The sequence below is a fragment of the Hesperophylax consimilis genome, chromosome 10 (assembly GCF_061612785.1).
Source record: "Hesperophylax consimilis isolate HC1 chromosome 10, BYU_Hcon_1.0, whole genome shotgun sequence".
NCBI classification, from domain to species: domain Eukaryota; kingdom Metazoa; phylum Arthropoda; class Insecta; order Trichoptera; family Limnephilidae; genus Hesperophylax; species Hesperophylax consimilis.
The window spans coordinates 30,268,186-30,280,840 of record NC_142845.1 but is presented as its reverse complement, the minus strand read 5'-3'; the positions used below and the strand labels follow the sequence as shown (position 1 = coordinate 30,280,840).

Here is a 12,655-nt window from a genome sequence, read left to right as displayed (position 1 = left end):
TAGATCTATTTAGCAAATGGTTGATCGGAATCTTCTACGCAATCAGGGAAATACAAAGACTTACTATTTAAATAAATGCCAACATCAGCTGTATTGCAGATTTACATAATGTGCATTGATGGAAATAAAATGAACATCTAGATATATTGTTTTGAATGCAACGTCGCAAGCTGTTAAGATCAGATTGTTTTAACAATTGATGAATGACATCATTGTTAATTAACAGAACGTATTGATTAATCTTATCAGAAGTGTCATTATGCCATGTCATACAATATGTGTGGAATACTACCTTGAACGCTGGGGTATTTAAAAGATCATGTCAACTGAATACAATCAGTTTGTTTTCTACTTTGAATTCATACACTTCGGAAAAGGTATGTAAACAACAAAAATAAATTATTAATCTTCTACTTTGCGAAAATTGTTTTGTGGGTTAAATTGAAACGATCATTAAATTCATCGATTTGCCAAAAATCTCTTTTCAACGCCTTTTTTCAGCAAACAGTGGCATTTTATTCAATTAGTAAACGACCGTGTATGTGAAAACCCCACTAATTGAAACGTAAATTAGAAACTGGCGTAAAATAGTAAATGTACAAATATACACATTGCTTATCCAGTCAAAGAGGATTGTTTGTCTGCTGTATAAACATAAAATAATAATAATATCTCAATCGAATTAAGAAAATTTTCTTAGGTATTTTAAATATTCAATAAATTTCGTCATTTTGAAGTTGTCGTAAAATCAAATATCATTTTAGAAACTAGATAAAATTATCTGTTAAATTTTAATATTTGAAATATATTTTAATTTCAAATATGAATGAGTTTAAAAAAAGCTTATCACTAACATTCTTAATTAAAACGTGAAAAAATTCATGAGAAATAAAAATTCCCAAAATACAGTCCTTTTATTTAACGAATTTGGAAGAAAAGTGTGACTTCACTTTTTACCTCGTTAATACAATTAAAATTTATAATAATAATTCCCATAGTATAACCAAAAAATTGGAAATTTTGGATTCATTTTGACACAATACAAAGGATTTTAATTTATGTTTTCATAATTGTGTAAGGCATTTATGTAATTGAAAATGCATAATTTCATGAAATTCTTATATAATTCAGGCTGTGACAGTCAATTAAAAAATAACACGTCTGAACTACAAAGTTTTTTCCGCTAACATGAAACTTAATTGGCACAATGTTACTTAAACTATTAATAAATATTTAATGAATATATTTAATTATACTAATATAGTAGTGAATTGGTCCAAAGAATCAAAAACATGAACAAAAATATGCGCATGAGCTAGTCTGCCAAAATGCAATGATGCGGGACATTGTTTTTATTAATAATAATTATTAATAGAAATTTTACAGTCTTTGTAGTAATGCGTAACAAAAACAGCAGTTTACGGTTGTGAAGTGAGTTTTTATTACTAAGTATAGTCCTAAATAATAGAGATTTAAAAAATATGTTCAATGCCTTGCTGGCTTCTTCTCCTTTGTCTTCTGGCAATCTTTCCGGCTTTGCAGCCCTCAAATTTCTTCAGATATGCCTTTACTTCGTGGGTGTATTTTTAAGGTGTATTACATAGTTATGATACTGTGGGTAAGAGGGAAATACGGGTGGGTATTTTGAACTTTCAAACCAGCTAACCATACATTTTGAAAACTATCAGTGTCACAAATACAGTTTAACTGATTTACTAATATATCTATGTTAGTTAGATTCGCGATCTAATATACCTATATTAGTTTGCTTTATACAACGTGGTTGAATGTATATTACACGAGTTAGACCGTTTTACAATGGTTTTGTGAATTATACTCATTGTTACAAAATCATATAAACCGATTTGGGTAGTCTGTGATGTGCGTTTGTCGTGCGTGAAATCTGGTTCTTCCAACACAAGTGTACAGTGAATTTAAAATGTTTTTTCAAAATTGGAAGTGATTGTGTAAAAATAAGTTTTTTCAACACCTACTAACCAATATTTATGACAGAAAATAATTTTAACTGTCATTTTAAAAATGACTAAAAAAATAATTTTTCGAGAATTCTGACTATCCGTGATTTTTCATGGGTGTGCAGTATTGTACAATGATTTACTGTAAAATCAAGAAAGTTTTTTCCATCACCTTCTTAATTATATATATTTATTTAATAATGTTCACATGAATGCTACACACTTACAAGGTTATACGACCAGATGTAATAGTATTTAAAAGTAAAATTTATTTATTTCTAAGTAACTCTGGTCGATAAGTATGCAATAAGTAGTCGATAAGTATGCAATAGAAACTGTTTTTCACGAACTCATATAATGTAATTTCCCCAATCGAAAAAGTAAGTTTAAGGATGCCTTTCAATAAATATAATATCTGTTTTATAAACATCTATTAAAAACTGTATTTTTAATTTCAAATTTCTTAAAAAAAAACACATATCTTAAGATTTGAGAGTTAAATAATAATTATCTTGACTGATTGATGTAATAATTTATTATGTCAATCTGGTAAACAAAATGTGCTAATTGCTGATTAGTGATGAGAAGGTTGAAAACGTCATTCGATAACAAGTACAATTACGCACTTTGATAATATTTGTGCGATTTAAAAAAAAATCTTCATATTAAAATATGTCTTCAACACAATGATTATCATACTAATTAGATTCTTACACGCCTGATCAACGTCTATGTGGCAAAGCGGGCCTTGAACCTGGTTTAAGACCGTTTTAACTAAACTAATTTTTTCATGACGTTTTTTAGAAAGGCTGATATTGTCCAAAGTGCGTGTTATAGTAAAATCGTTTATTTATCAGGAAGCAATCATGAGGATCGTACTCGCCTTCCTCCTTGTGGCAATCGCCGCAAAGGCCAACGCCCAACACAAGGATCTCCACTACTGGGATGACAGGTCCGTCATGGTCCATCTCTTTGAATGGAAGTGGGAAGACATCGCTGCCGAGTGCGAGAGGTTCCTGGCACCCAACGGATTCGGAGGAGTCCAGGTAAGTCAATCGCCCTAGTCATAATGTGTAGACAATATTGTTTAGAAGTTAATTTCAGTTTCACGAGAAACCAACAACTCATTTAATTGAAGTACCGCAAGGCCCACTGTTTGGTCCTGTCATATTTAACTACCACATACAATGCAAAAATTTAATGTTAAATGTTTGTTCTTGTTTTCATTTACTATGTTTTTTTAAATAGTAAATGAAAACAACAACTAGTTATAACTGTATTTTTTACATTACGCATGGATCTTATCTTAACAATTCTAAACAATGCCAAGGGACGGCTGCCTATTGATATTGTAGGGCCTTATCATGAAAGGCATTTTTGTTTATATTTTGCTTTTGAATTATACTTTGATACTGGGTTTATAGAATAACCTAAAATAATTGGACATAATTGATAAAAGGAGGTGATCTTATTATAAAATAGCCTTTTTAAATAATTATTTTCTTACTGACAGACTTCTCCCCCAACTGAGAACTTGAGAATTGGAAACCGTCCCTGGTGGGAAAGATACCAGCCCATCTCCTACCAACTGACTACCCGCTCCGGAGACCAGAACGCCTTCAAAGACATGGTCAACAGGTGCAACAATGTTGGAGTGAGGTAAGTCCTGAAAAATTGTTCACTAAATTTTCAAAATTATTAATAGAAAAATACCCAAACAAACGTACTTTCAACATTCATAGATGTTTCTTTCTCATTCTCTTCCCCTTCCCACTCTAACTTCACGGCATACACCAAATCGGGGAAAGCATAGTCACGTAAAATATATATTTTTAAATTGGAATATCATTGGTTAGGGGCACACTTAAAAAACGATTTATTTCTTTTGAGTTTTAAATTAGGTTGGTATATTTTTGTTTGCCATTTCATATTTTATAAGGACGCTGCCAATACGGGTATTGTTATTTATATATTTGTAGAAAAGCTTTGATATTTAAGATAAGTAAAAAACAGACCAAAAGAGTGATATGAGTATACTTGTTAGATATTATAATAATGCGCAATAACAGTTACAGAATTGTGGTTCAAAAGTTCGTTTTATAGACAGCAAAAAATGCAAAGTTTCTGCAGCTGTTTAAGAGTAGGTATATCGATGATTCAATGGCTAAACGATTTATGAATACTTGCTGTCTCCAGGATCTTCCCCGATGTCGTCTTCAACCACATGACTGGAGGGGGTGGAGGCCAGGGAACCGGTGGATCCCAAACCGATAGTGGCAGCAGGAACTACCCCTCTGTTCCCTATGGAGTAGATGACTTCAACAAGCCGATCTGCACTATCAACAACTACAATGATGTCAACCAGGTGCGTACCAATAACATGATTTTCAAAAGTAAGCTGCGTTTTAAACAAGGAATGAAAGTTATGACAACTAAACTGGACATATTTATCTAGTACATACTTCTTGTGATGACATGGTGCTTTACTAAACTTCCCTGGTCAATGCAGCTTTGTTTTCTACTTATTTGGGATTGGCATGCCCCAGTAAGCTGTTAGAAGAAGGCAATCAAATTGGCTGTATTGCACATTCAACAAAGAATGGGATGTAAGGCCGTTGGCGCCACGTCTTCCAGAGGTTTCAGCCATTGTCTGTGATATAGCGCTGACCTTGACGTGGTTTGTTAAATTCAGTTGTTTTAACTTCTGAAATTTTTGGTGGTGACTACTTAGTTTTTAGAATGGATCGTGACGTGAGTTATCAGTCGAATATATCGATACACTGGAAACTAAGCAAGAGGATTTATGGGTAAAATTATCTTGCAAACTGTGTCACATTCAGTTGTGTAGTTTATTTCCCTAGTAAATTTTTAAATTTACATACCTCTTTAAAGTAAAATTTCTAAGCTAAAATCCGACTGAAGTAAGTAGGTTTTTACGCTGCCTGGCCTTCAGACTCTCGCAGTGTACTTTTTTTTATTTTTTTATAGTGAATACCTCACAAGAGTCCCAACTGCTCCCGTCTGGAGCCAGTGAGACTATGGCATCCCCAATTGGGGGATGTTGTGAGGCTGAAGGTAAGTGGGGAAGGGAAAGAGGAAGGTGAGGAAGTACCTGGCTATTCAGATCTAGTCACTAAACACGGCTAAAGCCATTTGGAGCAACGTTTCAATTCTGAATGGTGGTCTTACACCAGGGCGATACTGGTAGTATCTTCCACTCTGGAACGTGCCGCAAATATACTATATATTATTTTAATTAATTAATTGTGAAATAACACAAATTAATCAAATAAAATTTATTTGCGCACGCCGGGTTCGAACCCGCGACCTTCGGAATGGCAGTCCAATGCGTTACCACTGGACTATGCCGGCCGTCAACTAACCTAATGACTAGGATCCGGAATCGCGGTGGCTTTACCAGTGCTGTACTCAAGGGAAAAATAATTACCTACTTATGAAACACTTATTTATAGACCGCTTTCCAGTTTTAGTATGCCAGGAGTCAAGTATGTTGTCAACATTGAAAAGTTTTCTCGGAGAAGCCTATTAGAAATAACTTTCACACCTCTTATTAATAATATCTTTATTTAATGCTTACCTGTTGTGAATTCAAACAGAATGTACATTGTACATGATGCAGGATCAATTCATTTTGATGTCAACATTATTTTTATAATACAGTATAAGAATCCGTTCCATATTTTCTGGTGATAAATTATACCTATTTTCAAAAATCCACTTATATATGGAAAATGATCGTTCAACATCGACAGATGTCAGCGGAGCAAATTTATAGAGTTGTCTTGAATCGATGGTAACATTTAAATTTTCACTAATGCTCCGTAATTTATCGTTGCCAGGGTTTCTATTTAATATGGCATCGAATCTTTTTTCTGCCCACTCTTCATTGCTCCACGATAAAAGAGTCCTTATCTCATCTATAATTTCGAACGATTCGATGATAGTAAGCTTAGGATCCTCGAGTTTTTTAATAGCATTTGGAATTGTTCCGAAATATTCCATTATAAAAATTAGGTCACCCTTAATACTCGCATCTTCAAACAATAATTTAGCTTTCGCTATTGCCACAGCGTTCTTTTCATTTAAAATTGAAACGACACTTTTTATTTTTTCGAAATGTTGACCATAGTAAACAGCAGCTTTGAGCCAAGTTCCCCAACGCGTTAATATCGGCTCTGGTGGTAGTGCAATATCTGGAATCATGGTTTTAAATATGTCTACTCTTGTCGGTGCTTTCAAAAATATTTTTTTAACACAGGAAATAAGATCATCCACTTTCTTATATTTATCCCGCACAGTTGAAGCGACTAGATTTAGTGAATGAGCCAAACAGGTAAAGTGTATCATATTGGGAAACACATCTTTAAGTTCGCGTCCGGCTTTTAGCATATAAGGAGCAGAGTCTGTTGTTAAAATTAAAAGTTTTTCGAAATTATTAACTGCAGATTCCTGCCACAAAAAAATTAAACTGTTTTTTACAAAATCCTTTATGGTTTCGGCATTGGTTTTTGGTAAAACCTTGCTAGCAATCAAATATGACCGAGTTACAATGTCTCCTAGTGGTTTTACGACCAGATTAGCTATATTGCGTCCAAACTTATCGGTCGTTTCATCAACTTTCGCCCATATATATGAATGTCCTAATTTTTTTCTGATATCGTTAATTTCACTACAAAACACTTTATTTAAATACACTTTTCGGAGAGTAGATTCACTCGTAAGATCCATAGTCGAACATTTACAACACAAATATTTCTAAAAAAAAAGACGGAAATTAAAATTGTCTAGTTTTGTCCATGGAATATTAGAACATATTAAAAACATAGCTAAATCAAAATAGAAATCTGTTTTACACTTATCATTTGTCTTCATTATCAAATGATTTCTGCTTGAAACGTGCTTAGTTACTGTATATTTTTTTTATTGTTTTAAAGAAATATCACACACGTCACAATAAATCACCCCACGATCAAATTTTAGCTCAGGATGGGGTTTTATCCACTTATTTATTAGATTAATTGAAGGTACTATAAACGCGGCCATGATGATGATTGATGAATACTAATTCGTAAATAACTTCTAAAAAATGAAATATTTCCTATCGGCTTGTCGTTTAAAAATATTTGTTTTAAAGTAAGACATACCGATTTACCATTACCTATTGTCTCCTTTCTTTCTCATATTTTGTTCATTGAATAGAAAAAGACGAAATTATTATTATCGATTGCCAACGTGGTACGATAAACAAAAGTATCGGATTTCATATTTCCTGGGCCGAGCTTCAGTTAACAAGTCAAGTAAAGTCATTTTTACCACAAAAAGGACAAAGAGCAGTACGTCACATAATATTGTTTTAGTGTGATTGATATAAACCTTTCCACATAAACTCAAATTTTGTATACCGTAGTTGAATCACAGTACTGGCTTACATAGTGATACCAACAAGGAAACTGTATTGTCTTTTATTAATATTGTTTAAATTTAATTTTAACCTTGATTTCATATTTTCAATATATATAAAAATCAATGTATGTTTGGATGTCTGATCTTTGGCAATTTGTTGTTCACACACCTGGAAAGGTTTCTATGTACCTAAAAGTGAGTTCTGGCAACATAAAATTTGTGCATAAAATCCATTGTTTCCTATCCGATTGCAAAGAAACTTTGGTGAGTTATTGTGTGGATGCAAGAGAAGGTTTCTATATATAATGGTGAGCTCTGGTGTTTTGAAATTTGTATAAAATTCCCTTATTTCGTATACTATTCGTCTGATTGCGATAAAACTTTGGCGAGTTGTTGTGCAAGTTGTTGTGCACACGCCTGGGAAGGTTTCTATACATAAAAGTGAGCTCTGGCGTTATTAAGTGTGTATAATTTTTTTTTCCTATACCATTCTTCCTATATCAATGAAACTTTGGCCAGTTGTGTGGATGCTAGGAAAGGTTTCTGTAAATAATGGTGAGCTCTGCGTTATGAAATTTTGATCAAAATTCTCTTTTTTCTATATCATTCATCCTATTGCGATGAAACTTTGTTAAATTTTAGTGTTGCGCGCGATTAGTGTCGAAACAAGCAGGGCGAGAAGGGAAGGGAAATGGAATAAGAATAATAACATGACATTTATATAGCGAACTTCTGTGTTATTTCACTTCAAGTGGAATGTTTCAGTTTGTTCACCACCTAGGATTCTTGCTGCAGAGTCTCCATCGTCTATTTTCGTGTCACCTGTTCCTATACTTCATTTTACTTAACTTAACTTCACTCTATTTTTGTAATATTTATATTTTCTGTAATACCTGCATCAACTGTAAAGCGCCCCTCTCACAAAAGCGGCGCTATACAAATTATCCAATAAATAATAGTATGAAAATTAATTTCTTTAAAAAATAATGTAAAATTGAGAATTTGTTCAGACCAAGCCTCTAGTATGTATACTACATGCAGCTGCAAAAGGACAGTATGTTTAAAACGAATTTAACCCGTTGAATAACGATAATTTAATTGTTTTGCCTTTAATAATGAGCGGCCCTGGAATTCTTCAAAAAGCCACCGCGATTCCGGATCCTACTAATGACGTAATAACAATCAAAATTCATAAGAAAAACGACGTGGTAGTGTCTCATTATACAAAAGTAAGTGATATAAACAACCAATTTCTAAGCCATCCTTTCTTAAAATGGTAATTTCAAATTGATAATTGTTTTGGAACACCTTTAAAAACTCGATTTAAATCCCGAGACATGTTTTTAAGTATATCCGAAGAATTATTATTAAGGTTTTATTTGTTTATATGTCATTTCAATATCCTTTCAGAGATTTTTTCCTTTTAAATTTCTTTCCTGTTTTCAGTAAGCTCTTTCTCTCTCGTAATGTAAAATTAATGACAAACCGATATTTTAGGTCCGAAACTGCGAGCTTGTTGGACTTCATGATTTGAACCAGGGATCTGAGTACGTCAGGGGAAAGATCGTCGACATGTTGAATAGCATGATCGACATCGGAGTCGCTGGATTCAGGTAATTTGTAAAAAAAATCATTTTTATTTTTTTTTTGAGACACCATCAAATATTGGTGCCGAAAGTTGTAGAATTTTGCAGCTTTTATTTATAATTTGTAGTAGAACATTAAAAAAATTCTGGATTTTTACATTGCAGGGTTGACGCCGCCAAGCACATGTGGCCTGGAGATTTGAGGGTCATCTATGACAGGCTGAACAACTTGAACACCGCATACTTCCCAAGTGGTGCTCGCCCCTACATCGTTCAGGAAGTCATCGACCTTGGTGGTGAAGCTATCTCCAAGGATGAATACACTCCATTGGGCGCCGTCACTGAATTCAGGGTAACTATTCGGTCAACCCGATAAAACCTGTAAATTTTTTACTCCAAACTAGGCGCTTGTCCATGCTTATTTAACCAATTTATCCAAAACCTTCATTATTTGTTTCAATAGTTCTCCGCCGAGATCGGAAACGCCTTCCGTGGAAACAACGCCCTGAAGTACTTGGTCAACTGGGGACCAGCTTGGGGAATGGTTGCCCAAGGAGACGGTCTTAACTTCGTAGACAATCACGATAACCAGAGGGGTCATGGAGCCGGTGGAGATAGCATCCTGACTTACAAGCAGTCCAAACAATACAAGGTAAGAGCTGAACGCAAGCGAAATTTGAATTTATACATCCATATCAACATTTACTGAAGAAAACCGTTAAGCTTATTCTTGACCAAGATATTTTTGTTTTTTATGGTTACCGCACAAGAGTCTCAAATGCTCCCAACCATCTGCATTCAGTGAGACTATGGCATCCCCAATTGGGATATGCCGTGAGTTTGAAGGTAGGGGAGAGATGAATGAGATGGGAAAGAGGAAGATTTAGAAGTACATGGTTATTCAGATCTGCTCATCAAACCCGGCCAAATCCATTTAAAGCAACTTTTCAATATTTAATGGTGGTCTTACACCAGGGCCATACTGAGTATGTCATCCACTCTGGAACTATATATTATTTGTAATGAGTAAATTTGGAAAAAGCACAAATTAATCAAATACAATTAACTTGCGCACGCCGGAATTTGAACCCGTGACCTCCAGCTTGCTAGTTTAGAGCCTTACCCCTCGACCACGGAGGCCGTCTTATACAATTTTATGAACACTTACTACAGAAAACCTTTAAAGTTAATCTTGACTAAGATGTATATTTTTAATTATTCTATTTTAGGGAGCTACCGCCTTCAACCTTGGCCACCCTTACGGAGAGCCCAGAATCATGAGCAGTTTTGCCTTCGACGACTCAGACCAGGGGCCACCTCAAGACGGAGGCGGCAACCTGATCAGCCCCTCTATCAACGCTGTAAGTAAAATCCGCTCTTCACAACAAAATAAATTAAATACTTATACATAATGCGAATCCAAAAAATATTTTCTATACAGTGTTTAAGAGTAAACTACCATAACGTGGCCGAAAGCTTCTGTTTGTTTCCTGCACAGACAAAAATATAAATTATGATTTTATTTTCGGTATTGATCGAAACGAAAAAAAAAACTAGTTGGAAATGGAAAGCATTTTTGCATTATTATTTTTTTTCGGGAAATCGAGAACTTATACAAACTTAGCCTTTCATATGAATCATTTTCACTCACCCTTCTCTATTTCTAGGACGGCAGTTGTGGCAATGGATGGGTGTGCGAGCATAGGTGGAGACAGATTACCAACATGGTCGCTTTCAGCAACCAGGTCAAGGGAACTGGACTTTCCAACTGGTGGGACAATGGAAACAACCAGATTGCCTTCTGCAGGGGTAACAAGGGATTCCTGGCTATCAACAATGACGGAAACGACCTCAACCAATCTCTTCAGGTAATTATTTTATTTTTTAACTGGAAAAGTTTTTTTATTACACGAGAATATGTATCGTATATTGTCCTCTACACTAGGTATTCATCTGCATTGTGGAGGATTTAATAATGAAATATTAAAAATTCTTAACGTTGTAACATCAATTAACGATTAAATTTTTCATGTTGACTTCAGAGCATGTGAAAACTATTCTTCTTTCTCTTATTGTTAGAGCTCAACAGTGTGTCAAAATGAATAAATAATAATTATTCCATGGTTTTTTCAGACCTGCCTGCCATCCGGAACATACTGCGATGTCATCTCAGGAAGCAAATCTGGAAGCAGCTGCACCGGAAAGTCCGTCAACGTTGGAGGAGATGGAACCGCTCAGATCTCGATCGGAACTGGAGAAGACGATATTGTTCTGGCCATCCACTCTGGATCAAAGGTGAAGCAATAACCACAAAACATTTAAAGAAATATATTTTGTGCTATGAAATAAGTACAAACACACTATCATAGTTTTACAGAAGTTTTCAGGAATACCACAGGGCTCTTTCTAGAACCACTATTGTTATATTATTTCAAATTTGTGAAGATTTTCACAAAAATGTAGCTAAATTATTGCACTTCTACATCGTGTACAAAACAATATAAAAATTAGTCACCAATTTTACTCCAAAAAAATACAACTTAGCTAGATAACGACAAAGCAAATTCTTTACCAAAATGATTTTTCTTGGTGTGTAAAGTAAACTAAGGAAAAAAATATATTAACAAATCGGAATAATATTATTTATTCATAATACTATAAATTTTATTTTTTCCTTTCCAGTTGTAAATGGACCAGAAGCACGAGAAGCAGTATATAGATGCATCACAAAGTACCTTCAAAGTGTTTTAAATACAAAAGTCAAAAAACATATCGTATGCATCTTAAATCAAGCACAAAGAAATAAACATAATTTTTATTCTTAAAATAAATTATATAAACAAAAAGGCGCTTATTTTTTTATATTTATGTGTATTATCAGCAGTATCAACAGTATAAATCAGTAGCTCAATTAAGCCATGATGTTCTATTAAAAGCTACTTGAGGCAATAAATGAGTTGTCAAAATGCCATTTGGTGAGTGTTTGGTGGTAGACAATGTTGAGTTGTAATTTTTAATGAGTTTTACGATTTAAGCGTATACAAAAGAATTCATAATCTGATCTTTCATTGGTAGATGGCCGCAATTGAATTATTTTAGGAAATTAACATTTTTGCAAGTTTTGATTTAATTAAGATGAATTATGTCTTTGCGCCAGTAGATTCATAATGTGAATATTAATAAATATTTTCATTCGTCCAAACTCAAGTTTTTCAACAAAGGAATACAAATACAATATCGGATTGAATAACCAACACCATATTTATTCCATTTGCCTTTCTTGAAAGACTTTGGTTTGTGTACGGACAAAACTGTATGGTTTCTGAAGTTGAAATTAATGAATTCTTTAGAAAGTACATTCGATCTGTGAGTATTAATCACGTGTTTATTTATTGCATTTCACTTTACATAAATCATGTTTTTTCTCATATAGATCACTATGAATAAGTCTGTATCGAGTTTAACAATTTACATTTGAGTAAACCAAACATAGATTAATCACAAACATAAATTAATACTACATAAAAAGACAAAATTTTCAAAAAAAAAGAAAACATATGTAGTAGATGAGTTAGCAGATGGGTAATTTGATAGTATATTGTGACAATATTTTGAACCATAACTAATCATTAATCATTACTCCCAAGAAGAAACAAAGTAGACAATAAA

The 12,655-nt window shown here is 33.7% G+C and overlaps 1 protein-coding gene across 1 annotated transcript; it reads left to right on the top strand.

Annotated features, from left to right (window-relative positions):
* The first annotated feature begins 288 nt into the window (after window positions 1-288).
* Window positions 289-12,363, top strand: LOC149420603 (alpha-amylase 1-like). The gene is made up of 11 exons (XM_089636822.1): window positions 289-377; window positions 2,834-3,022; window positions 3,490-3,635; window positions 4,173-4,341; window positions 8,898-9,013; window positions 9,152-9,338; window positions 9,450-9,638; window positions 10,216-10,347; window positions 10,654-10,854; window positions 11,120-11,281; window positions 11,669-12,363. Exons 2-11 carry the CDS (start codon window positions 2,843-2,845, stop codon window positions 11,672-11,674), a joined length of 1,488 nt encoding a protein of 495 aa, XP_089492948.1. The 5' UTR covers window positions 289-377; window positions 2,834-2,842; the 3' UTR covers window positions 11,675-12,363.
* Window positions 12,364-12,655: the final 292 nt, after the last annotated feature.